Below are 26,721 nucleotides of genomic sequence, written 5' to 3'. Positions count from 1 at the left end.
GAAGCACTAATGTCTAGCACCTGAAAAATAACCATGTTTGGAAATTAGGATCTTAAATTTGTACTAAAGCTTAAATGTGACCCTCAAGGTGGGCTGTAATCTAGTGAGAGTCATGTCCTTTTAAGAGGAGGAAATTTGGACACAGGGAGAGACACCAGGGATGTGGACACAATGAAAATAGACCATGAGCAGACACAGTGAGAAGGTGGCCCTCTGCGAGCCAAGGAGAACTATCTTGTTACAGTGGCCACAGAAAACTAACACTGATAGTGACAGGCATAGAGAAAATGACAGAACCAAGGAAAGAAACCAAAATTGTACAAAAAGACTGAAATGCAATCATCATACATCAGGTGACTGAGCAGTGAATAACATTATTTACCTAGCCATACTAACGTAGAAAATGAAGACTAGAAGAATATAATTGTATATGTTAACACACACACACACACACTTTTACAAATGTGTGTGTGTGTGTGTGTGTGTGTGTTAACAGAACAAAATTCTCTTCTGTAATAGGAAACCAATAGATAATGTCCGGAACAGAAAAATTTAAAAATGGATAAGCATATTTAAAAATATGGTGCTAAGTTTCAGAGGAATATCCTAGAGTGACTGAAATTGTTACCTCTGAATAATAAAGGGAATGGGGTAGGGTGAAGAGAAAAGAAAGAAAACTACTGCATATATAAGAAAGAAAACTACTATATATATAGTAAAAAAGATATATATAGTATATACATATACAATATACAGTTATAATATATATATATATATTTTTTCTACTAGCATCTGAACCACTTTGTTGGAAATCAAGTATTAATTCCTAAAAGAGGGAAAGAGAACCCTGGTTTGGTGTGCCTGAGAGGACAGCCTTTTCCGTAGCCACTGTGCCATTGTGGGAACCCAGAAAATGACAAAATGAAAAAGCAAAATGCAACCTCAGCCCTGCAGACCACCCAGAACAAGCCCAAGAGTCACTGACATAGACGAAAAGGGGAAACACACACCTGAAATTTCTGAAATGATAACAACTGAAGTAAAGAAACAATACATGAGGCGACAGAGGAAATCAGACCAGAAATAATCTCTCAGGTTAAAAAGGGAAGGCAGACTTTCACACCGACAGATGCCTTTTCCATGCATGTGTGTATGACACAGCTTTCAGGAACTTTCTGGGCAGACTAGGAAGATGAATTGCATATGTGCGAAAGCACAGAGCGTCCCAGGAGAGGGAAGGGGAGAGCTGTTTGGGGCAGGCTTCCTTCTCAGGAAGCTTCGTGTGGAAATGAGCCACGAGCAGCTGCTCTCATGATGACCATGAACATGCAGGGGTGAGGAAAGGGATACTCTCTTGCTATACTTTGATATCTCCACCTTCTAGATAATCTCAGGAGTCTTAGGCCTGTTGCGATCTATACAAAGGGACCTAGACCACCTTGAACTTTCAGCTCCTTGGAAAAGCTACCACTCTGCCTAAAACAACTCCTCTATCCATGCTCCTGCCAACCCCTCAACCTGCTTCATCTGTCTCAGAGCTCTTTCTTGGTATTATTTTTTCTACTTATTTTCTCCCTGATAGAATATAAAGCCACGAGGACCAGGGCTTTGTCTCTCTTGCTCACAGCTGTCTCCAGGGAGCTCAGAGCAAGGCTGGCACAGAGATACCCTAATAGATGTTCATTGAATAAATGAATGAACAGTTTGATCTCTCCAGACAGCCTTTCTAAGGGAAGGCAGAGACTGAGCCTCAAACTCTTCTCCACAGGCTTCAAATTACTCATTTTCTAGTAATATCATTTGCTGTCTTTATTCCAGAAAAAAAAGTTCCAGTTTCCTCATCTGTAGAATGAGCCTTAATTGTCTCTTAGAACCATGGTCTAAGAGGCAATTGAAGGCTTCATTAATTCCCCACAGGATCCCCTCCCCACACATTTGCCCCACGGTCTCCTCCACCCACCATCCTCAGCTCTACATATTTCCACCCGAACCCCTCCATACATTTCTGGATCTCCACAACTTCGCTGGGGTAGAGCTCCACCTCCAGACGCCCATCAGCCTTGTTCTTGTCCAGCCAGCGGTTTGCAGGGAAGGTGTACTGTTTGCCTTGACGGGGCACACGAATCTGAACACTGCCCAGGAACCAGCTTGCATGCAGGCCCGTGCTGTCATGCCCGATCACCAGCCGGTTGATCTAGAATGGAAACGTTATGAGTGTGACCAAGAGGCAGTGCACAGAAACTTCCAAGCCTCAGTCCTCATCTCCCTGGGCATTGGCACAAATAGCACAAACTAGGGCTACCAGTTCCTCGGAAGAGGAGAGGCTGGGACCCAGGCCAGACCATCAGCCAGTTGATGAACCAGGTCATCATCTCTCCTGCCTGGGCCTCCATCCCCTCCTCTTAGTTTAGCTTGCTCTTGAGGCAGCTGTTAGAAGAAAGAAGGTAGCAGATGTGACATGAACTTTAAAAGCTCTAGTAGGTATTTAAAGATGCTAGATTGTGACTGCAGGAGAAAGCAAAACTCAACATGTTTGCCACCTCCTTCTGACAGCTGTCTTACAACTTGGTTTGGTTTCAATTTGAATACACTATTGTACACATGTCTGCATTTCTTTTTGATATTCCCATTCTGTAGGTGACAGAATTTTCAAACAACCTCTTGGGGATCTGTGATTCTGTGTCCAATTACTCCCTTTAGTCTTGGACCTGAAGAATACTGTTCTCTTTCCCCAAAACACTCTATAGCAAATGATTGCTATCATCTACTTCACCTGTAGGCAACAGGGATGATCCTATTGCCATCCATGGATGTACAGGGCCTTTCAGTGTTCAGACAGATTTTATGTTTTGTGGAAATGTTGTGTACTGGGCAACTTTAAATGAGGTAGCATTATCAGATGACCATTGAAATCCCTTCCCAATCTGAAATTTTTTCTTTGATGGTTGATAGAGTGATACAAACCATGTACAGTGCCAAAGGTCAGATTTAGAAAACTGTCCATGCATGCCCTGCTCTCACTCTCTCAAATACTAAGTGCCTCTTTGCAAGTGGTAACGAAAACACCATCACAGACAGGTCCTGGTCCCCCAAAAGCACTGGAAGGAAACTAAGAGCATTTTGAGTGCACATCAAGAGACGTAGGAGAGTTTCTCATTTTTCTGTGGTGCTGAGATTGTGAAAGTTCCAAAGAGAGAAAGAGTAAAGACAGGGCAGGTGTCTCTATCTGATATGACTGGAAGTTCCCTAAGAACAGGGATTGTCATTTGGCTCCACCACAACATCTGGCACCTAAGTTAGAGTAATTGTTCAGAAGTATAGTCTGAGCACTTAGTATGCACTTGAAAGGTGCTAATAATCCCATTAGGATCTTCTGTCATTCTGAATGGAAAAATGGATGCAAACAAAGGTAAGCACTACATGTTTGGTGGCAATATGGGCCTTAGATCAGGCAATTGGCAGCCAGTGTGCAGGACCCAGTGTGATCTTTTGGCCACATTACTGGTTGAGGGGTTTCAGCAGTACAAATCCTACCTGTCCCCTCTTCTTCTGTCATGCCTTCCCCTCAGTTGTGTCACTGAACTCTGTCTTCAACTGATTAGTAAAGGGAACAGCATTTTTACTTTGGAATTATTGATTCAACTTAAAATGTAAATACATTAGATCAAGGAAAATCTGGATCGAAGTTCATAGCCTCAAGGGATAAATAACTGACGTGGGGCTGTTCCTTAGAGCACATGTTGATGGGAGGAGAGAGTTCAGGGCACAAAGCACCTAAAATAAGGGTGGGGCCACAGAGAGGGGAGATGAGGTTGCAGACAGGACTCCCAACCTCCTCAGTTCCTACCATGAAACTCTGGAGATGTCTCAGAGCTCCAGTCCTGGTTTTATACCTTTTTTTTTTGGTATTTTTCCTTTTTTTATTGGTACCAGGGATCAAACTCACAACCGCCTTCTTGCAAGGCAGGTGCTTATGCCGCTGACTAAATCCCCAGCCCCCCTTTATACCTCTTTTTATGCTTCCCCAGGTGAAGTCAAGTCTCACCTCGATCAAGGCCTAGGAGAGCTTGCTCGTCTAAGCTTCAACCTTGGCTTATGAAGACTTAAAAAAACATCAGCGTAGTTCTGACATCTTACAGCTATGACCCTAGGATTGCCCTAACTTCCTTTCTGTGCCTGAGGAGAAAACTCCAGGCTATCAAAAGAATATAGTATTGGCTCCAGCCAATACCTGAGGATGGTCCCTGTCTCCAGGTTCTGGAAGAGAAGGAACCTAACTCTGACAGGCACAGGTTAGCAAACCAGATGGGTTTCCCAGGGCCCCATCTGCTTCTTACATTTCTTGGTACTTTCTACTTTCTCTGTTCTACTCAGCCCCTGTCTACCCTGCATATAGTCCCTCATTCTCCCTTTAAAATATGTAGAAATCTCTACATAAATCAAAGTTGAGTTCAGTTTGTGCGGGCCTCTTTTCCCTGTCACCGTAATATACTGTTGTTTAAAGTTGGCTTCATCACTCTAATGGCCAGCTTTATCTGTGAAGAAGTGCTCAGGTCATTTACTGCAAGGCCACCTGAAACTTCGAAAGATGTAGACTCTTGGATACCATACCCTAAAGTAGTGTTTCCCAAGGACACTCAGTAGGGGCACTGAACCTGATTCTGGTATACACTCAGGTACAGAGTTGGGGAGTATTTTTAGATCCACTTTTCAGTCTTTCTTGTACCTGTATCCCTTTCTCTAGTGTCAATGAGTCAAGTACATTGATTCTGGCCATGTAAATAAACTACTAAAAAGCTACTAAAAATATACATCTCATCCCCAAAGAGGCACTGGGACCTCAGCATTGTTGGTGTTATTTCCATCTGCTCTAGGTTATAGCTGGAAAATAACATACCTCACTTACAGCATCTAAGTGGGCATTTCTTTTCCTTTAAAATGGGTTCACCCAAAACCACTTGAATGTGTGCATGTGCATGTGTATGTGCACACGTATATGGATGTATGTAGAGGAATAGGTAAGATGATTTCACATGACTATGGGACTCACAGTTCCGATGTTCAGGGTCTCAAGGGTGAACTCATCCACCCGGCCACGTTCAAAATAGTCCTTGAGGTTGTTGTCAGAGACAAGAAGAATTTGCTTGATGGTGTCAGATTTGTCCCCATAGAGCTTTATGTAGACCTGAGAATCAGTGCTGGCCCCAGGCACGTCCCCAGTCTTCACACTGATGTGGTAGCGGAAGTCTGAACAGTCCAAGGCAGAAAGAGAGGAAGGAGGTTAGTGTAGAACGAGAGGCAGAAGGTGCCTGGGGTAGCAGGGCAGTCTGCAGTCAGGGAAGACACAGGCGAGGTCAGCACCCCAGGCCTTGTGACTTGAGGGAGAGGACCCTTCATTCTCTCTGGAGTCTTCCTACCTACAGAGCCAGAATTCTGCCTGCTCCAGAAGCATGGAATGTACTGAGAACAGGAAAACAAACTACAAGCTACAGGCAAGAATGCCAATATTTCAGAGACTAAAAAGACCTCCAGCAACCAGTCAGTCCACTTTCTCCTCTCATGGAAGAGTAAACTGAAGCAAAGAGCTCATCAGATTGTATTTAGCACACCACGCACACAGTGTTACTGCTATGTTTTTGATCTTGGCTTTACAGGCAAGGAATCTGAGACCCAGAAGGTCATATGTCTGGCACAACATGGTGACAGTTAAAAAGTTACCAGTCAGAAGTGAAATCCTGATATGTGCCTGAAGCCCCCTGCTCTTAACTGGCCACCATGTAGATGTCACTTTATCACCTCAGAAGGCCTGCAATGCCTGCATGCAAGGATAAAAACACCCAAGAAAAAGGCAAGTCTGGGATAATGTAAGGCAGATGCAAAGTCCCCATGCTTGTTCCAGGGCATGTCTTGGGGAAAGAAGAGGAAGCATTTAAGGGCAAGTGACACTAATTTCAAGACCTGTTACCTTAGGGTCTTCTGCCTGAGAAAAATTTGGAGATAGTGAGCCGAGCACACTTTGCCTAGGGCTAGCCCAGCACACCACTCTGGCATGGATCAGATCAGCCCCACCAGAGATATCCGAGGACACTTGAGAAATGGCTCTGTCCTAGTTGCTAAAAGATACAGCAGAAACTAGAAAACTGCTTTCTTATGCTGGTTCCTATCTGCACCCTTTCAAAACATTCAGACTGCGAAAACAAAGCCCTGTCCACTTGGCAAGTTGTGAGCCTGCAGAGTGGGAAGAGCAGCAGCACAAGGCAGGCTGTTGGTTCCAGCACTAGGTCATGGGTTTAGCCCTGCAAGAACCAGTAGGTAGGGATGGTGTCCCTGACCACGGCATGGGTCACCTCCTCCCCTGAGGTTCTTCCCAGCTCTTAATTTTGTTAATTCTGAGCCCACACACTGAACACTAGTATGACTCTGTGATCTATAAGTAAGGTCAGATATAAATATCTAGCCCCTCCAGACCACAGTGTCCCATCAGACAAATAGAGGATGTCAGCTCTGGCTCACTTCTAGGGTATTACAGGGGTTAACTGAGATATAAATTGTAAACATGAGGTGCTGATATGGTTGAGAGTCTGGAAATAAGTTTCTATTAAATTCTGTCTAAAGCTTAATAGTCAATGAATTTTAAGAAATATCACCAGTAGAGGAAAACTTCAAGGTTCCAGGATACTATTCAACACTTTAAAAGATTTCTCACTTTATAGTCCCTGCAAAATGTATTTCTCCTCACAAGGGAATGTAGGTCCCTTCCATGCTTGGCACCATTAACTGAAGATATCCTTTTTGTCAGCCTGTTGGCCATATGCATTCAGAGCCTCATAGCTATAGCCACACAGAGTCTATGCTTATAGCCCTGACACAAAAGAAATATTCAGACTCTCCCTGAGGGCCTCACATGTACACCCCAGTGTTCTCTCCATGAAATGAAGTAAAGAGCACATATTCTCTTGAAGGGGTTGCTTCAGTTTAGATAAAGGAAGGCATCTGTCCCACGAAGATATCCCACCACCTGGTTGACAGGACAACTCACTCTTGAGTGTAGCGTTGCTGTCACTCGGTAGCAGCTCTCGGACCAGCTGCCCATCATCCTTATCCTTGTCCAACCACCTAGGGACCAAACAGGGAGGTTAATTGTTTGAATGGGTCAGCATACTCCACATCCTCACACCATTTGTGAGAGTCACTGTGGTGCCCACAGCCTTGACTTCAGCAAAGGAAAATGGGTCTGTGAGCGCTCCTGGAAAGCACCCCACCAAAGCCTGGGGAAGGAGGACTTCCTGGAGCAGGGGAGAGCTGGCTGAGACTGGAAGGATGGTAAGGAGTGACCAGGACAGTGGGGGAGGGGCATCCTAAAGGGAACAAGTTCAGAAGAAGAGACAGAAGGCCCACATAGGTTGAACGCAATGAGGGAGGAACCGGGTAATGGCAGATGAGGCTGGAGGGGGAAAGGCCACAGAATATAGGTCGTGGTGATCATGGTAACAAAAAAAAAAAAGAGCCATTATTATGATTAGAAACTAAAATGTTTTTGCTGGAAACTTCCATGTGTATAGCAGTATGCCAACAGGTCTGGTTGGGGGAAGACATAGAGAACACTGAGATGCATAAGACATAGCCCGGTCCACCTGGACTCTATAGTCTAGCTAAGAAGACAGGTTAGGCTGAACGACACATTGAGGTCCAACACAAGGATAGAGTTGGACCAGAGTAAGTGCTCAAGGGATTTAGGAAAAGGAAAGGATTCTCCGTAAATGGAATTGAATCTCTTCCTCAAAGATGGAGAAGATTCACCTTGAGGAAGCTGGTTCTGTATCTTGAAGATCTGGGGTTTGTTAGCTACAACACATTGATATGACTCAGTGAGCTGCAACTTGGCTCTCTACTTGTCATTTTCCAGGAGGAAAACAGTGCACTAGTCACCCAAAAAGTCACCCTTTATACTGAGCTAAAAGACCTTGCCTGAGAAATAAGGCCACATGCCAGTACACATTATCTCAGCTCCGTACTCAGGCTGGCTGGTGATTGGGACCAATGGCAGGATAGCAAGTGGCTTCAGTGTTCAGGCCTCTGAGCTCACTGACATACGACCCTTTTCCGGGGCCAAGGAGGCAGCATCATGCTCTTCCCCGTCCCTTTTCCAAGTACGTGGTCTTACATTCCCATGAGCCCTTGCTGTCAGTGACTGTTAGCTAACACTAAAATGCTAGCCAACCACTCAGCTGTGGCTCTTCTATAGGTTTTGATTCTGTGAACCCAAAACAGTAGAAAAATGTTGAGACTCAGAGTCATGAAGATGTGGTGGAATCCTGAGCATCCCTGATAGGGTTTGGGAACAGATGACAGCTAGCTAGAGTCCCTCAAGTCCACCCACTGGGGCCTCCCACTTTGTTTATCTGCTGAGGTCACTGTGGCCCCTCTCAGTCATGAAACCTGTGGAGGAGAAGACAGGGATGTAGCCATGGCCACAAATTAGCAGAGAGGGAGGAATGGAAGGGCAGAAGACCCTCAGCCACCAGAAATCCTGCTTTCTTTTCTTCTCTCCGCTGCTCACCCAGCCCCATCCCCTCCCCAGCAGCAAAAGGAAACCATGACTTATCAGTTCGTTTCCACCTAAATACTTGCAGGTTATTAATAGATATTGCCCAAAAAAGCTTCAAATGCTCTAGCCTGGTTTCACTGTGAGATGTTGCTAAATGGATAAATCAGTCTTGTGGTGACTTCATTATTATTTCTCTGGGTGCGCGTGCGCACACACACACACACACACACACACACTCCTTCCAAAGGTGAAACGCTTTCCGATCCTGGCAGAGAAGGCCTGCTCTGTCTTCCTCAACAGGAGAGTTAAACCCCAGTCAGTCATTCTGTGTTCACCTCCTGGGCATTGCCACAGGTACGTGTAACGGCCTCCTTGATAGTGCAAAGACACTGATACATCTCCTAGTTCTAAAGTGCATCTGCCAGGGACTTCGAGAAGCCAATAGAAGGCTAAGCTGGCTGAGTAAGAAATCCAAATGCTTCATAGGAAAGAAACTTCACCTCGCTCACAAGTTGGGGAAGGAGAATGCAAAGTAAGATACTTTGAAAAGATGTATTAGAAGGTGACTTAAATAAAACTCCACCTTTAATTCAAAAGTTTAATTCAGCATGTAACTAATTCTCTGAGGGGGCTCTTGTTTAAGTTCAGAAATTGTCAAATTTTATCTGAGAAAATATCAACATTTTAGTACTTAGAGGAAACTACAAACACACTTCGGGGATGGGGAGGAAACGTGAGGCTCAGGTCTTGGCCACCAACAAAGTCACCTTTTTCTTAACCCACTATTTTGCTCACTGATCCTGGTAGTGGGGATGGATCTTCCTCAAGTTCAGGGTCTGTGACCTAAGCTGGAGAAAGTGAAAGCAAGCGGGGCTCATGTACCTGAGACATGGGAACTCCACGTTGTCACTCTCTGGCTGCCCCTCCTCTCGCACTAGTACTCGGTCCAGGTACCAGCCACTGCCTGAGCCTTTGCCATCGTGTCTGATTCTTACTCGCCTCACTTTCCGCAAGGTGACAGACTCGATGGTGAACTCATCTGCCTTTAGGAAGGGAAAGACAGTAAAGTCAGCGACCTCAGAACCCAAAGACCAAGGGAAGTCATATGCCCATAAATTGGAAAAGTCTGATCAGACAGGTTGGATTAAGATCCCAGGAGCTTTGATAGATACTATGCATGCTGGGGAGTCTTTCACAGGTGGGACAAGGCCACAAATAGAGAACAGACTTTAATCTGCTCCCAATTTCTCCTGCTGGAATATCATTCAATGTCAGGTTTCCAACAATCGGTATTTATATTTTTTGGTTAAACACTGCCATTCCCTATGATTTCTGCTTAAAAGACAGCTTCTCCTGGGAGTATGAACATGTCACACTACTTACATGAATTAACTCCTTGGCTAATTTCTTTTCCTCTGCTACATAGAAAAACAGTGGCCACTTTCTGAAGAGAGGAGCCATTAGAATTGATTGATGGAACCAAGGTGTTTTGCTAACTTTGCAGTTTTGTCTGCCACCGAGGCAGCAAAAATACCATAGGGGCGAGAGAATTTCAAGTGTGTGTGTGTGATAGATGTCTCTATGGGTGGGAGCACTGGGGGGTGGAAATGATGGACAAAGATATTAGAAGAAGAAGAGTAGGAAAGGGTGGCTAAAAAGGTGGGTGGGTAGGAAGGAGAGGAAATATAGCCAGAGGTAAAGGCAGCCTCACCTCCTCTCCCCGAATGCACTGGGACCCTCCATAGCATCCTGCTTGGATGATATTTGCCCTGCAACTTTCAAATGCCCATGAACTTAGAACCAGGGCAGCTCAGATTGGCCTCAGAGAGAGGCCTCTATTGACATTCTGGGACCAAACCTGCCCTCACCAAGGAATGGGCTGCAGAAGAAAGAGACAAAGTAAAAACATTTGCAAATCTCTTTCATCTGGGAGCTCCTTTGAGCTTCACCCACTGCCATGGTGACCTTTTACTGAGCATCTACTGTGTGCTGTGGCTGCACATCAGCGAACCCTAATTTGCACAACATCTGCTACAGGAAGGTATTCTTCTCCCATTTTAGACATGAGAAAAAAGGGACACAAGGGAACAGAGTGACTGGCCCAAGACTGGTTGTGTGACAGAGCTGGGCCATTGTTCTACAAGTTCTCCCCAGGAAACCCACTTGCTAGTTGGGGTAACAGAAGGGGACATCTTGCACATTTGCAATGAGGCTAATATCCTCCCACCCCTGTGTTTAATGTCTTTCTTAGTTTCTCTCTCAAGAAGGACAGGACCAAGATGCACCTAGGGTCCTGCCTAGTACAGAATGCAAAGTTTAGCCTCAGGAGCCCAGCTTTCCTCAGTCCAAGTGTTCTTGTGCATATTTAAGATACCAGCATTCTTCTCCTTCCACCCAGCCCAAGGTACCAAAGGTGTTGTTACTCCTTCCTCTTTTCCCAAAGTTTGGGGTAGGGATGGCATCATAACCCCTTACATTGGCTCCCCACTCTTTAGCTACATGGTTCCAGGTGCTTTGGTAGGTACCATGCATGTTGGTGAGTCAGAGTGAGTTAAATGCTCAGGGATCAAGTAAACAGGCACCATGCCCTGTCAGGATTCCCTGGACCTCTATTCTCCTCACCCAAAAAGAAGTTACTTACTCGCTGAAGCTCCATTAGCAACCATCCGTTCTACTGCATAAGAGCAGGAAAGATAAGGAAACAAGCAAGGGGAGCCTGGGGAGTGGCACACTGTTGCAACTTACATTGCCCTTCTCAAACAGGTCGGTGTTATTCCGGCAGTTGTAGAGCAGCCGTTCCCCTGTGTCCCCCACGTCACCATAAAGGCAGAGATACACGTTCGCGTCAGTCCCCGCACCTTCAAATTCTCCTGTGCACACTGTCACGCGGTACCGGGCCACTGGCAGGCAAAGAGAGAAATCCCGTTGGCTGACAGGATCCTGCTCCCTCCTCTCTCCAAGCTCTTACCTGGGTTTCCTTTGCTCCTTACTCCCTAGCTGCTCAAGTCTGGCTGCAAGGAGCCAGTCAAGAGATGGCTCATCCCCAAGATCCTGGGCCCAGGCCAGTGGTGACAGACTTACGGCACGCATGCTGCAGAGGTCGCGCAGAGCCTCTATTGGCACATGGGTCAAGTCACTGCAGCACTGTCCCAGCAGCATAGCATCAGCTACTCAGGTTTATTTGCAACACTGGCACTTTGTGGTTGCAGTTTGGGCACTCAGTCTCTTAAAAATTTCCTTGTCACTGGCCCAGACAAATCAGGGGTTCCCTGTCTTCATCAATCATCAGAACCTCTTGGAAACTTTTATAAGAATCTGGGTTCCTGATCCCCACTTCAGACTTCCCAACGCTCAATGTCCAGATACAGGACCCCTCAAACTGAATAATTCGTGAACTCTCTCAGAGGCCTTTGCTGAAAATGGCCGGAGTTCAAGGATCATTTCCCTAATCCAAACGTGTTTGGCCCTTGGTTCTGCTGAACCCAGTGAACTCTTTGGCTTTAGGTTGTTCTCCAGTTGATACGTGTGCTGTTTTCCGAAGGAAGATAACTTTTCTTTCTGACCCATAGCTAGCCTCCCCTTCCCTTCAGAACTCCCCAGTGCAAAAGAAGTGCCAGGAAGTATAGAGGAATACACTGTGGAAAGGACAATGGCTTCTCCCTGTGTTGAGAATGTACTGTGACGATGCACCTGCATCCCGTACACCACAGCCTTCTTCAGTTAAAATTAGCAGAAAAGTAAAATTTATTTATTTAATCACGCACTCATTGATTTACCCCACATGAACTTATAGAAAGCAAAGTGTTCTTGTGCATATTTAAGACACCGAATAAAAATGTGCACCATTACAGATGCACATTTGTAGTGAGCAAGTTCCACACCTATCTCCACAGGGTTTATTTTAGAACTGAGAGTAAATGACTAGGTGACAGTAAAGTTACAAATGAACTATGCATTATAATTTATGCAACTGTAAATAATTATACAATTTTATGACTATAAATTATACAACTCCACAAATTATGATGTGAAAATTTTCTAAGTTATATCTGTAAGAAGAGATAATACTTTGGAGTGATTCCCAGATTAGAGAGGAATGAAGTGAGGAGATGAAGATGACTTGGATATGCCACACAGATTGCTGCAAGGAGGTAGTGTCTGAGCTACAAAGTTAATGACAGGAGCCACCCACTGGAGATCCTGAGAAGAGCGTATTGGTTTGTGCAAAGGTCCTAATTTGGGGATGACGAATGTATGTCCCTAGAGCAGAGAGAAGACCAATATGGTTGGGGGGTGAGATGGAGCTTGTGATAAGGCCCACAAGTGAACTTGATGTAGGACAGAGAGTGTGGCAAGGCTGGCTGGGGAAATGGGCAGAGCTTGGCAATCGCAAAATCCCAGGGCGGTGCAGATAATTCCCAGGACCCCACAGTAGTTCTACCTCAGGCTCCCACAAAATGCAGACAGCATAAAGGAGACCAGATGCCATGAGGAATCCACAGAGTGCACTTTTATTTTTACTCTTATCCTTTCCTTCGTTCAGCCGAAGTTTGCACTATAGAGTCAGTTCTTCCCTTACCTCTTTACCCCTCACTTTTCAAATCAACTTTTGACCTTGTTTTGTCTCATTCGGTTCTCTGTTTGAGGGAAGAAAGACCTGGAATAATTTAATTGGTAAGTCATTTCTAAAGGGCCTACCTGACAATAGACAGAGGGCAGACACATGAGGTGTGACAGATTAAGGTAAGAAGTGACTTCTTTTGGTAAAGCAGGAAGCCACTAGAAAGTCTTATGCAGAGGAGCGGAATGATCTGATCTTCAAAATGCTAAGGAGCACTCTAACTTCTATGTGGAGAAGTGATTATAGAAGAAGAAGAAGGAGTGGAATCAGAGAAGTCAGTAAATAGAATAAATACAATAATCTAGAAAAGATAGTGCTTAGGACTGGAGGTGCAGAGGTCATGGAGAGAATTTAATAGGTTAGTAATATATTTTAAGGGCAGCTCTTGGTAATGGTTTAGATGGACAATTGAGAGAAATTACGGACACTCTTAGGCTTAAACATGGATAACTAGGTGGATAGAATTGCCAATAGGGATAGGGGGAAATTTAAAAAAAAAAAAAGGAATGGGCAGCCTGACATGGGGGAAAAGATGGGTTTGAAAATGGAAATCAATGGTTTCATTCTGTTTATTATAAATCTGAGGTGCTTATTAGATCACAATGACAGCATGTCTGGAAGGTCCTAGTGATAAGACTTTAGTTAAGTGCTTTATTACAGTTAAATTATTGAAAAGGACTGAAAGATTATCCAAAGACATAATAGTCAGAAATTCCCCAAATCTGATATAAAACACTAATATGCACATGCAATATGTTCATTGAACTCTAAGCAGGATAAATTCAAAGAGATCTGTACTTAAACACATCCTAGTCAAACTCCTGGGAGTGAAAGGCATAGAAATTCTTCAAAGGAGCAACTGAAAAGTTTAATATGTTCATCACATAACAAGGGATCCCCAATAAAATTAATAGCTGACATCATTATAAACTATGGAAGTCGGAGGCAGTGGGATGATGTAGTCAATGTTCTGAAAGAAAAATCATTAATCAAGAGTTATAATCCATGAAAAGAATGAAGAATAAGTTAAGACATTCCCAGATGAACAAACATTTCAAAAATTCATCACTAAAATATTTTCCCTTAACTAAATATTAACAGATCTTCATGTTAGACATTAGATAGTAATTAGAATTCACTTATAGGAATAAAGATGAACAGAAAATATAATGTCATTAATACAGAGAATGTACATTTATTTTAGTTTTAACTCTTTTATTCCCATATTTTATACAAAAGAAAACTGCGTAAAATAATAAATATAAAACTGTACTGGTGAGTTTTTAATGTGTATATTTAGAATTTATATAACAATAATAGCACAAAGCAGAAAGAAAAGGAGCAGATCAACAATGGAGCAAAGTTTGTGTATGTTGCTGAAATTAGGCTGATATTAACCTAAACTACATTGTGGTGACTTAAAATGTTCCCCTTAATTTCCTGGGCAATCACTAAGAAAATAATTCAAAGAATATATAATAAATGAAATAACACAAAAAGAGAAATGGTACTTTATACAATATCTAATATTATAGGCAGTGAGCTAAGAGTCAAGGAACGAAAGGATATAAGACATACAGAAAACAGCAAGATGTAGTTGTAAATTCTCACATATTGGGAATTGCATTGGTGCATAGCATTAAAAGTAAATGGACTTAACATTTCGATCAAAAGATAGACCCACATTTTCTCACCCATAAAGAGGTTATTCATTGGCTGAGGCTCCAATGCCAGGAATCGGTTTTACTTTTAGGGTTAAGGAAGATAAAGGAACAAGGAAAGGGAGTTCTGGAGGCAGCAAACTTGCAACTTACATTGCCCTTCTCCAACAGGGCAGCGTTATTCCTACAGTTGTAGAGCAGTCACTGCTCTGTGTCTCCGATGTCACTGTAAAGGCAGAGATAGATGTTGGCATCCATCTCTACACCTTCAAATTCCCCTATGTACACAATTATGCATACTAGTCCCACAGAGATGACACAGATCTGCCCTCTGCAAATTTGCTCAGACATCAAAGCTGATGAAGCTAGACACCAGCAACCAAGAGCACATGTAACACATATTATTCACGCTACGAGGAGTTCTTGAGAGAGCTTGACAGGCCCTCAAGAAGGACCAGATATAGCTTGAGGCAGCAGAGAGATTGGGATTTTGTTATAATTAGGTGGCAAAATTGAAGTGAAAGATCCCATGTATAGATCAGGGCTTGTGTGATTTGAACTTTCCACCAATGCCAAAAGACAGGGCCTTCAGGCTTATCAACTTCCCTAGATAAAAGGCAAATAATAAGAGAGGAATGATGTAGTTTGAAAACTGTAAATAATCAAACATCAAAAAGAAATTAGACTTCTTATAATACAGAGATTGGCAACATGAGTAATGGATCTTGCTATCTTCTGTCAACAAAAGACATACTTTAGACTTAAAAACACAAATAGGTGGAAAGTTAAAGGATGGCTACCAAAACTTGCTCAAGAATAAGGACAATCCAAGTAGGCTAATAACAAATGAATAAATCAGTAATTCAAAAACTATCCACAAAGAAGAGTATGCACAAATGTGTTCAATACTGAATCCTATACCATTCAAAGAAAAAATAATACCAATTCTCAAATTCCTGCCAAAATAGAATAAGGAATACTTCCCAACTCATTTTATGAGGCCAGCATTACCTTCATACCAAAACTGACAAGGACATCACAAGAAAGATTAATATATTTTATGAATTTGGATGCAAAAACTATTGATATGTTACCAGCAAACAAACTCCAGCAGTATACAAAAAGAATTATGCTCTATGACAACACAGAATTTATCAAAGATAAAATTAAACTACTGAAAATCAATTACATTAATATATCATATTAATAGATTAAAAAGTGACTATCACATGATCATCTCAATAGATGCAGGAAAGTCATTTGACAAAATCTTATACACTTTCATAATAAAAATCATCAATAAAGCGGGAACAAAAGGAACTTCAGCTTAAAAGTGACACACCAACAGCTAACATCAGATCCAAGGGGGAAGATTGGATGCTGTCCTCCAATGGTCAAAGCAAGACCAGGGTGTCCCCTCTCACCTCTTCTATCTGATAGGGCATTGAAGGTTTCAGACAAGGCAATAAGGTGACATTATGCAGGGATACAGATTGGAAAGAAAAAACCATCTCTATTCACAAATGACATAATTATGTATTTAGAAATTCATAGAGAATCCACTAAAGAAACTATTAGAACTTTAAAAAGCCACGCAAAGTGGGAGTATATAAGATCAATATGTTAAAATCAGTTTTATTTCTACCCTCTTGCAATGAACAATATGAAATGAAACTTAGAAAATATTTTCACTCACAATAGCATCAAAAGGAATAAATTTTATTTTTTAAGTGAAAAAAATCTATGCTTTGAAAACTACAAAATATCATTGAAAGAAATTAAGGATCTCAATAAATAAACATAGAAGCATTATTTCTATGAATTAGAGGACCTAACATTATTAAAAGCAATATTTCCAAAATGGATCTATAGACTGAGTGTATTCCCTTTCTGAATTACAAGCTGACTTTTTTTGTAGAAATTGACAAGTTGATTGTAAAATTCATACAGCATTTCAAGGGACTAAGAGTACTAAAAAAATTCTTCAAAATTGTCGAAACCCTGAAAAATTGTAAGATGAAATTGAAAACATATGCACACAAAAACTAATGCATGAATGTTCATAGCACCATTATTTATAACTAAAAACAGAAACAATATAAATGCTTATCAATAATTATATATGGTACATCCACACAGTGAAATATTGTTCATTGATAAAAGGAAATGAAACGCTGATACATGTTAAAATACGGATGAATCTTGCATGTTAAATGAGAGACTAAATCCAAAAGGCTGTATTGTATGATTCCATTTATATGGAATATCTGGTATGAACAAACCTATAAAAAGCAAAAGTAGATTAGTGGTTGTCAGAGACTGACATTAGCTTTCCTGTCATTGAGACAAAATAGTTGACACTTCAAAAAGAGAAAATGTTTACTTTGGTGCATGGTTTCAGACATTTCAATCCTGGTCAGCTGACTCTAAGGCAGGCGCATCATAGCGGAAGGGTTTGGCAAAGCAAAGCTGCTTAATTCATGGTGGTTGGGAAAGAGAGTGCAAGTATAAAAGCACCAGAAAGTAGGAACCAGGGGCCAAATATAGTCCCTGAGGCCCAGACACACCCAGAAGTGTGTTTTATTAATCTAGGCATCTCTCAAGCCAGTCAAATTGCTTACCAAGATGAACCATTACAAATAATAAAATGGGAAAATAAGTATGATTGTTGATGAGTTTGGGATTTCTTTTGGGGGAGATGAAAATGTTCTGAAATTTGAGAGTGATGAGATATGTGTGATTTTTCTAATAATCTAAAAGCCATTGATCCTTTAAAGGGATGAACTGAATGACACATGAATTATAGTTCAATAAATTATTTTTTTAATGGACATCATTCTTTGGCAGTCCATCTGAAATAAATATCAGAATAAGACAAATCACCAGAAAGTTTTAATTTAGTACAAATTTTTTTTTCAATAATACACTCATTCCTATGTGGAGATACTGGGGCTGGGGATTTAGCTCAGCAGCATAAGCACCTGCCTTGCAAGCAGGCGGTTGTGAGTTTGGTCCCTGGTACTGATAAAAATAAATAAATAAATAAATAAAGTCATTTGAAAAATAAATTGGACTCTCCAGTTAGTTTGGGACCCTCGCTCAGAACTTCGCAGCTTCCTGTTGCAATGGACCAGGTCGGTGGGACTTGTACTGGCCTGCACAGGTCTTGCCACTCCCTGCTGGGCTTGGTGGACTCTGGAGTTCTAGGCCTGCCAGCGCCATCCTTTCCAGAGGCTGGGCGGCCTGGGGTGAGTGTCCCTGCACCATACCCCCAAGCCCACCTAGTTTGAGACCCTCGCTCAGCCCTGAACAGGGAACTTCATGGCTTCCTGTTGCACTGGACCAACTTGGTGGGTCTTGAGCCAGCCTGCTCCACCCCTAGTGACCCTATCTCAATCCAGAGAACTGGGTAGCCAGAGTCCCAGGAGCTGAGGGCATAGAAGAGGATTTCCAACAGGCCCTGGGGAAGTCTTGGAATAACACTTGAAACACAGAAATATAGGAAAATGACAAAACAAAAGACCAAATTACAACCTCAAACTTCCAACCCATCCCAAGAAACGTTAGGAGCTACGTACATAGAAGAAAATATATGCCATACACCTGAAATACTGGACATAATAACAACTGAAATAAAGAAGCAACTCTGGGAATCTTTAAAGGAATTGAAACTAGAAATAATCTCCCAGGTAAAAGAAGAAAGGATAAAAGAAATGAAAGAGGTGCTGAATATATCTAAAGAAGACACAGTTAATAAATTAGAGGAACTAAACAAAATGGTAGAATCCCTGGATGAACAATATAAGAAACAAACAGAATACATAAACCAGATGCAAAGAGATATACAGGAAATCAAAAATTCCATTGAAAGCTGTAAAAACCTCCTCAATGAAAGTGAAGATAGAATTTCAGACCTCGAAGACAAGATTGCAGCTAGTGAACAGGAAAGATCTTTTAAAAATACAAGAAATCAGGAAATAACAATTCAACAGCTACAAGATGATGCAAAGAAAAACAACATGCAATTGATAGGGATAAATGAAAAAGAAGGGGACAACATAAAGGATGTCAAGAGGATATTTAGAGAAGTAATAGCTGAAAATTTCCCAAACATGAGATTGGAAACTGATATCAGGATCAGTGAAGCATATAGAACTCCAAATAGCCATAACCAAAATAAAACTATAACCGGACATATAATAATCACCATCCCAGAAATCCAACAAAAGAATAGAATATTAAAAGCTGTCAGAGAGAAAAGACAGATCTTCTATAAAGGAAAACCTATCAGAATCACAGCAGACTTCTCAGAACAAACAATAAAGTCAAGAAGAGCATGGAGTGAAGTATTTCAGATCCTAAAGGAAAATGATTTCCAACCTAGACTGATGTACCCTGAAAAACTGTCCTTCAAAATCGATGGAGAAATAAGATACTTCCATGACAAAGAACAGCTAAAGAACTTCATGATCACCAAGCCAACTCTGCAAAGAATACTGAAAGACAGTTTAGATACACTTAGGAAAAAACCACTAAGCAAAGCAGACAAACAGAACAGAAAGATAAAGATGCAACAGCAGAAAGATAACATGTCAACAATAAACCAACATATAACAGTTATAACCATAAATGTAAATGGACTGAATGCACCAATTAAAGAAACAGACTGGCAGAATGGATCAAGAAACTACATCCAACCATATGCTGTCTACAAGAAACCCATCTAACCCAAAAGGATACTCACAGACTGAAAAGCAAAGGGTGTAAAACAATATTTCATGCAACAGGAACCCAAAAAAAAGCAGGGGTAGCTATTCTGTTTGCAGACAATGTGAACTTCAAACCAATAACAATCAGAAGAGATAAAGAAGGTCATTACATACTGGTTACAGGAAAACTTCAAGAGGAAGAGATAACTACCTTAAATATATATGCACCAAATTCCAGAGCACTCACTTATATAAAACAAGTATTAACAGAAATGAAAAACCAGATCAACAGTAACACAATTATAACAGGAGACCTTAACACACCATTGACACTAAGGGACAGATTAACCAAATAGAAAATCAGCAAAGAAATAACAGAACTGAATCACACCTGTGAACAAACAGACTTGATAGACATATACAGAGTGTTCGATTCAACAACATCAGAATACACATTTTTCTTAGCAGTACATGGGTCATTCTTTAAAATAGACCATATATTAGCTCACAGAACACATTCAAATAAATGCAAAAGAGTTGAAATTATCCCTTGCATGTTATTGGATCATAGCACCATGAAATTAGAAATTAATGATAAAAGAAACTGCAAATATCCCACAAACACATGGAAACTGAATAACACACTCTTGAGTAATCAGTGGGTCACAGGGGAAATTAAAGAAGAAATTAAACAATACCTACAAGCAAACAAAAATACAAATACAACTTACCGGAATCTGTGGGATGCAATGAAAGCTGTCCTCAGAGGAAAATTTATTGCACTGACTTCCCATATCAGAAAAACAGAACGAATACAAATAAACAACCTGATGTTACACCTCAAACATCTAGAAAAAGAAAAGCAAGTCAAGCCCAAAGCCAAAAGCCAAAAGAAGAGAGGAATTTATAAAAAAAAAATCAGAGCAGAAATTATTGCAATAGAGACTAAGAAAACAATCCAAAGAATCAATGAATCAAAGAGTTGGTTCTTAGAATAAATAAAATTGATAAGCCCCTAGCCAACCTTATTAAAAAAGGGAAGAAAAAGCTCAAATTCATGCAATAAGAAATGAAAAAGACAAAATCACTACAGACTCTGTAGAAATACAGAAGATCATCAACACTTATTTCAAAAACCGCTACTCTCAAAGGTTTGATAACACAGAAGAAATAGACAGATTCCTGGAAACATATGAAGTACCAAAGCTAGATCAAGAGGATGTAAAACTGCTGAATAACCCAATCTCTATTAATGACATTGAAAATGTAACTAAGTCCTTACCTACAAAGAAGATCCCAGGCCCAGACGGATTCACTGCAGAATTCTACAAGAAGTACAAAGAAGACTTAATGCTGACACTCCTCAAACTCTTCAATGAAATTGAAAGCAAAGCAATCCTTCCTAAGTCATTCCTGGAAGCAAATACTACTCTAGTACCCAAACCGGAGAAAGACCCAACTAAAAAAGAGAACTACAGACCAATATCCCTAATGAACACAGATGAAAAAATCCTCAATAAAATTTTGGCAAATAGAATGCAGCAAATCATCAAGAAGATTATACACTATGAGCAAGTGGGATTCATCCAAGGTATGCAGGGATGGTTCAACATACGTAAATCAATAAATGTAATCCACCATACCAATAAAACCAAAAGTAAGAATCACATGATCATTTCTATAGATGCAGAAAAAGCTTTTGATAAGGTCCAACATTCATTTATGATAAGAATCTTACAGAAAATTGGAATAGATGGTCTTTACCTCAATATAATAAAGGTCATCTATGACAAACCAACAGCCAGTATAATACTAAATGGCCAAAAATTGAAGGCCTGTACTTTAAATTCAGGCACAAGACAAGGCTGTCCCTTATTACTGCTCCTATTTATTATAGTACTGGAAATATTAGCCAGAGAAATTAGACAAGAGAGAGAAATAAAAGGGGTAAAGATAAGAAAAGAAGAATTTAAATTATCATTATTTGCAGATGACATGATACTCTACATATAAGGCCCCCCAAATTCCATTGAAAGACTGTTAGATATAATAAATAAATTCAGCAATGTAGCTGGATACAAAATCAGTACTCAAAAATCAGTAGCATTCCTATACATTAGCAACAAGATCACAGAGAGAGAAATAAAGAGAAGCCACTCCCTTCACACTAGCAACCAAAAAAAAAAAAAAAAGAAAGAAATATTTAGGAATTGCTCTCATGAAAGAAGTGAAAGACCTATACAAAGGAAATTATAATACACTGAAAAAAGGAATAGAAGAGGATCTCAGAAAGTGGAAAGACAATCCCTTGCTCATGGATAAGAAGAATAAATATTGTGAAAATGGCCATTCTCCTAAAACTGTTATACAGATTCAATGCAATCCCAATAAAAATACCATCAACATACCTCATAGATCTAGACAAATCATTTCTAAAATTCATCTGGAGTGAGAAGAGATCTAGAACAGCAAAGACAGTTCTAAGCAGCAAAGGCAAGGCAGGAGGCATCACAATCCCTGACTTGAAGTTATACTACAAAGCAACTGTAGTAAAATCAACACGGTACTGGAATCAAAACAGAGCTAAAGATCAATAGAATAGATTAGAAGATACAACCACAACTACCAACACACTCAACCACCTTATCTTTGATAAAGGGCCAAACAGGTTCACTGGAAGGACAGTCTCTTTAATAAATGGTGTTGGAAAAACTGGCTCTCCATATGCCAAAAACTAAAACTAGACCCATGCCTATCACCATGTACTAAATTAAAATCTAAATGGATCAAAGATCTGAATATTAAAACAGAAACACTAAATCTATTGGGAGACAAATTGGGTAAAAACTTTGAAGAGGTAGGGGTAGGTAGAGAATTTATGAACAGGAATCAAACTGCACGGGAACTACTTCCCAGAATCAATAACTGGCATCACATCTTATTAAAAAGTTTCTACATGTCGAAAGAAATCTCCAGCATAGTGAAAAGAAAACCCACAAAATGAGAAAAAAATCTTAGTGAACTGTCCCTCAGACAAAGGACTTCTGTCTAAAACATATAAAGAATTTTAAAAAATCAGACCCCCAAAATTCAAAGATCCAATCCAAAAATGGGCATCTGAGATGAATACACAGTTCTCAGATGAAGAAATACAAATGGCAAATAAATACATGAAAAAATGTTCATCATCATTACTCATTAGAGAAATGCAAATTAAAACCACACTGAGATTCCATTCTGAAAGAAAGACCAGGATCAAGAAAACTACCAACAACAAATGCTGGAGAGGCTGTGGGAAAAAGGAACTCTCCTGCACTGTTGGTGGGAGTGTAGGTGGTACAACCATTGTGGAGGTCAGTCTGGAGATTTCTCAAAAACCTGAGATTGGAAGTCCCATTTGTTTCAGCTATCCCACTTCTAGGCATCTTCCCAGAAGAACTGAAAACATCATACCACAGTGATATATGTGCACCCACCCCTGTTTATAGCAGCACAATTTTTAATAGCCAGATCTTGGAAACAACCTAAGTGTCCATCAACGTAGGAATGGATAAAAAACTTGTGGTATTTTTATACAATGGAGTACTACTCAGCTATAAAGAATGATCACAATGAGATATTTATAAATAAATGTGTGCAGCTTGAGACCATACTCATAAGTGAAATAAATCAAACCCACATGTATAAATACCAAATAGTTTCCCTAGTGTAAGAAATTATAACAATACATAAAAATATGTGGTAGTCATGATTCCCCATTATATTGCTTTGAAGCCTTATAATGTTTTCATTCATTAATTGGAACGGTTTTACTCTGGGTTGTTTGATTTTATTGTCTGTGATGATATGAACAACTATTTTGAAGAAAACAATACATCATAATAGCTAGAGCTGATTTAATATCATCTTGCTTTTGAAGTCCCATCAAGCTTTTGTTCTTCTGTCTCCATAAGTCTTAACATGTTTTATCTTATTGGATTTTATTATATGTGATAGTACAAACAAAAAGTTTTATAGACAAGGAGATAATATAGAAATCATTGTTCGTTTTCTGTTAGTTGATTCTATAATACTGTCATTCTCTTGAATGGTTTTAGATTGTCTGGATATGTTTGATGCTATAGTATATGAAGTTATACTCAGATAGTTCAAGGAAAGAGACACTATGGTAACTACTGTTATGTCGGGTTATCTTGTGGTGAAATACTATGTTGCTTAAGTCATTATGTTCTGACCTGTGCTGTTGTGTTGTTATGTCCTCTTTTATCTGAATCTCCTTTTTTATTATTTATTTTTACTTTTTTATTTAAGGGAAAAATAAATTTTAAAAAAATAGTAGGATATATTATAGTAGCCATTTTGATTTCCTATTAACTTGATTTGAAGCCCTGTGTTGCTCTCACCATCTTGTTTTGACTAATTTTACTCTATTCTTTTTTGCTTGATAGTATCAAGTTTGAGGGTATAGGCAACTACTTTGAAGACAATAAGATTCACTATGATGCCCATTCTGGTTTGACTATTATCTTCTCTTGAAATCCTGTAATGTCTCCAGTGTTTTGGTTTTATTGATTTTGTTCTGTATTGTTTTGTTCAATTTTATTATAGCTTGATTTAGGCAACTCTTTTTAAGATAGCAAAAGGCATTATGGCAACCATTGTTGATCATCTTGTATTCTGTTTTTACATCATGTACTATGTCCATCTTTTTGATTTGACTGACTCTGTTTTGTTATGTCACATTTGGTTTTATTCTCTTCAAAAAAGGTAATAAGAACTGTGGGAGTAATAAAACCCAAGATGTGTAATTGTTATTATAAAAAAGAGAGGAAAAGAAAGTGATCTAAAGGATATAACTGCATGTATATTTAAGTGTGTAAGATAGAAAATCATATTACTAAGTTTTTGTTGGATCATTGAACAGAACTGTTTGCAGTCTCACTGTTTGAATGTCCACTTTGTATGCTTTAGTTTTGTAACTTGAACAACTATTTCTAAGATGACAATATGTAATCTATTAGCTAGTGATTTCTTACTGTTTATTTTTTTGAAATTCTGTATTACTTGTACCCTTTTCTGGTTTTTTTCTTTTTCTCTTTAAATAAAATTTAAAAAAGAAAAATAAATTTGACAGTTAGACATGCGGATACTTGATTATACAGTGACTGTAACAAAAGCTCTTAGAAACAGCATAAACCATTATTGTGCATATAGCTTGCCTTGAATAAAGCTGGTTCTGGTAGGCACTGAAACATTAATACTAAGGGAAAAGTTCCCTGGCCCCAACCTTGTTTCCACAGGAACACAGCACCTGAAATTCTCTCTTTCTAAAATTCAAGTGCTCCAATGCTGTAAGTGTTCAGCCTTTGTATAAGTGAGGTTGACTCTGTGTTACACTCAATGATATTAGCATTTGCAGTAGGAGGAACAAACAGCACTGACTAGAGTGAGAATAGAAAAATGGAGACATGAGGCACAAAAGGGAAGTCAAGGACCTAAACACCAGCCTTGCTGCACTCTGAATTTTGATGAAGGCCTGTTGTGCTTCTGTAGCTGTGATGAATAAGCAATTCCCAGAAGCCAAGTGATGAGGGAATTTAGAAATCACTTTGCCTGGGAATTCTAGTTCCTTTTGCTCAGGAACTCTAAGATCCATACAGCTGAATGTTCTTAAGGGTGGTCACTCTCTTAGGGGCTCCTTGGAGACCAACAGCCACTGAGGTCCTACACTCTTCCTGATAAGAAGTCTGCAGATAATTAGAAAAATAACATTGCTAGACATCAGCAGTGAAAAACTTAAAACAGATGGGTAAGTACCAGAGCCTCTTGTACTTTAATTTAAAAATTACAGCTCGTTCTGATTAATGAGAAGCGACAATGCTCAGCACTCAAGTCCAATGGACTCATGCCCACTCATCAGTGGTGTGTAATCACAGTGGAGAATGTTGATTTCATTTATTTTAGTATCTCACATAGCTCCTGAGGGAAACGCAAGGTGGAAATAAATTGTGAGCTGGTATATGTTTTGTCTGTCTTCCAATCTGTGTTAATCAATCCAATCGCTCCCCAAAGGCTCTCAGCTTCCAGACATGGCATTAATTGTTGATTTGGCTGGCCATTATTTTGCAAGCAAACTCAGGACACACAACTTCAAATTCAGAGAATTGATTTTAAATTGGTATTTACTCATTGTATGTGAATCCAAGTCTCTCCACTTAAACGATCTCTAGGAAGCCATGCACATTATTTACCACACACTGGTGTCCACTGGGGAAGCAGGACATTGTTTTCAGCTCTGTTTAATATTACAAAGAAGCAGCTAGACCAGAAAAGGTGATCTGAGTGAGGACACAGGTATGCTCAAAGCACAAGACAAATATTTGGGGAGAAAGAAATTTAAGTTGGTAGGGGTTCTAAAGAATAGCCAAGACCTCCCAAAAGACATCGAACTGCCCTTACAGGCAGGGCAGGCAGCCCTTCCATCAGGATAATTATTAGAATTTTTTTCTTACTGAAATACTTCTTTAATAGAATTACAGAAGACAAAAATAAACAACAACCATGTCAGTCCTACACTTTATAATTTTTCAAATGTTACAAACACATCATATAGGTAAGCCTGTGGAAATGCTCTTCCTCCCCTGGTCTCTCCTTGCCTGTCAGAGCCTTCAGTAGGAGACCTGGCTCCAATGTTACTTTATCTGCAAAGTTTCTCCCAATTGCTATTTTCACAGTATTCATATGCCTTGCTCTGCCAGTTCCACCTCCAAAACAGTTCTTGAATGTATCAACTCCTCTTGTCTTCTCATCTCTTGCCTGATCAGGCCTCCTTTGTTCTCCCTTGGATAACTGTTTATAGATTTGTACCTCAAATTCACACTCCACAAACCCATCGAGGGACAGCCCTAAGAGACCAAGAGAAGTGTGGGGAGGAAAGAGCTTGGAGGACTTAGGGCTGGAGTGAAGTGGACCAGAGTAAGGAGAAGGCTGGAAGGGCAGGGCCTTGTCAGAGGACATGAGGAAGCCCAAGTGGGAACAGCTTGTGAGATGAGCTTGAGTGGGCTGGTTAGATGGGACAGGCGTGACTGGTCAGGTGGGTTGAGAGTAGATGTCCACACAGTGGCTAGGTACCAGTATGTTGGTGGTGGTGGTGGGGGTGGTGGTACCATATGGACACTGAAA

General features: G+C 40.4%; 1 protein-coding gene across 2 annotated transcripts in view; it reads right to left on the bottom strand.

Annotated features, from left to right (window-relative positions):
- Nucleotides 1-26,721, bottom strand: part of Loxhd1 (lipoxygenase homology PLAT domains 1) — a 165,234-nt gene that overhangs the window by 71,723 nt on the left and 66,790 nt on the right. For both annotated transcript variants that reach the window (XM_063231735.1, XM_003474065.4), the window contains exons 13-17: nucleotides 11,294-11,448; nucleotides 9,431-9,591; nucleotides 7,040-7,116; nucleotides 5,051-5,247; nucleotides 2,002-2,194 (exon numbers count right to left, since the gene is read on the bottom strand). In XM_063231735.1, the coding sequence (XP_063087805.1) occupies nucleotides 2,002-2,194; nucleotides 5,051-5,247; nucleotides 7,040-7,116; nucleotides 9,431-9,591; nucleotides 11,294-11,448 (783 nt within the window). The remainder of the gene's footprint in view (nucleotides 1-2,001; nucleotides 2,195-5,050; nucleotides 5,248-7,039; nucleotides 7,117-9,430; nucleotides 9,592-11,293; nucleotides 11,449-26,721) is intronic.

This window comes from Cavia porcellus, unplaced genomic scaffold, assembly GCF_034190915.1.
Source record: "Cavia porcellus strain 051 isolate PalLab524CR breed Dunkin Hartley unplaced genomic scaffold, mCavPor4.1 scaffold_20, whole genome shotgun sequence".
In the NCBI taxonomy this organism is placed as follows: Eukaryota; Metazoa; Chordata; class Mammalia; order Rodentia; family Caviidae; genus Cavia; species Cavia porcellus.
Note: the sequence above shows the minus strand (reverse complement) of the source record. Positions and strands in the feature narration are given on the sequence as shown.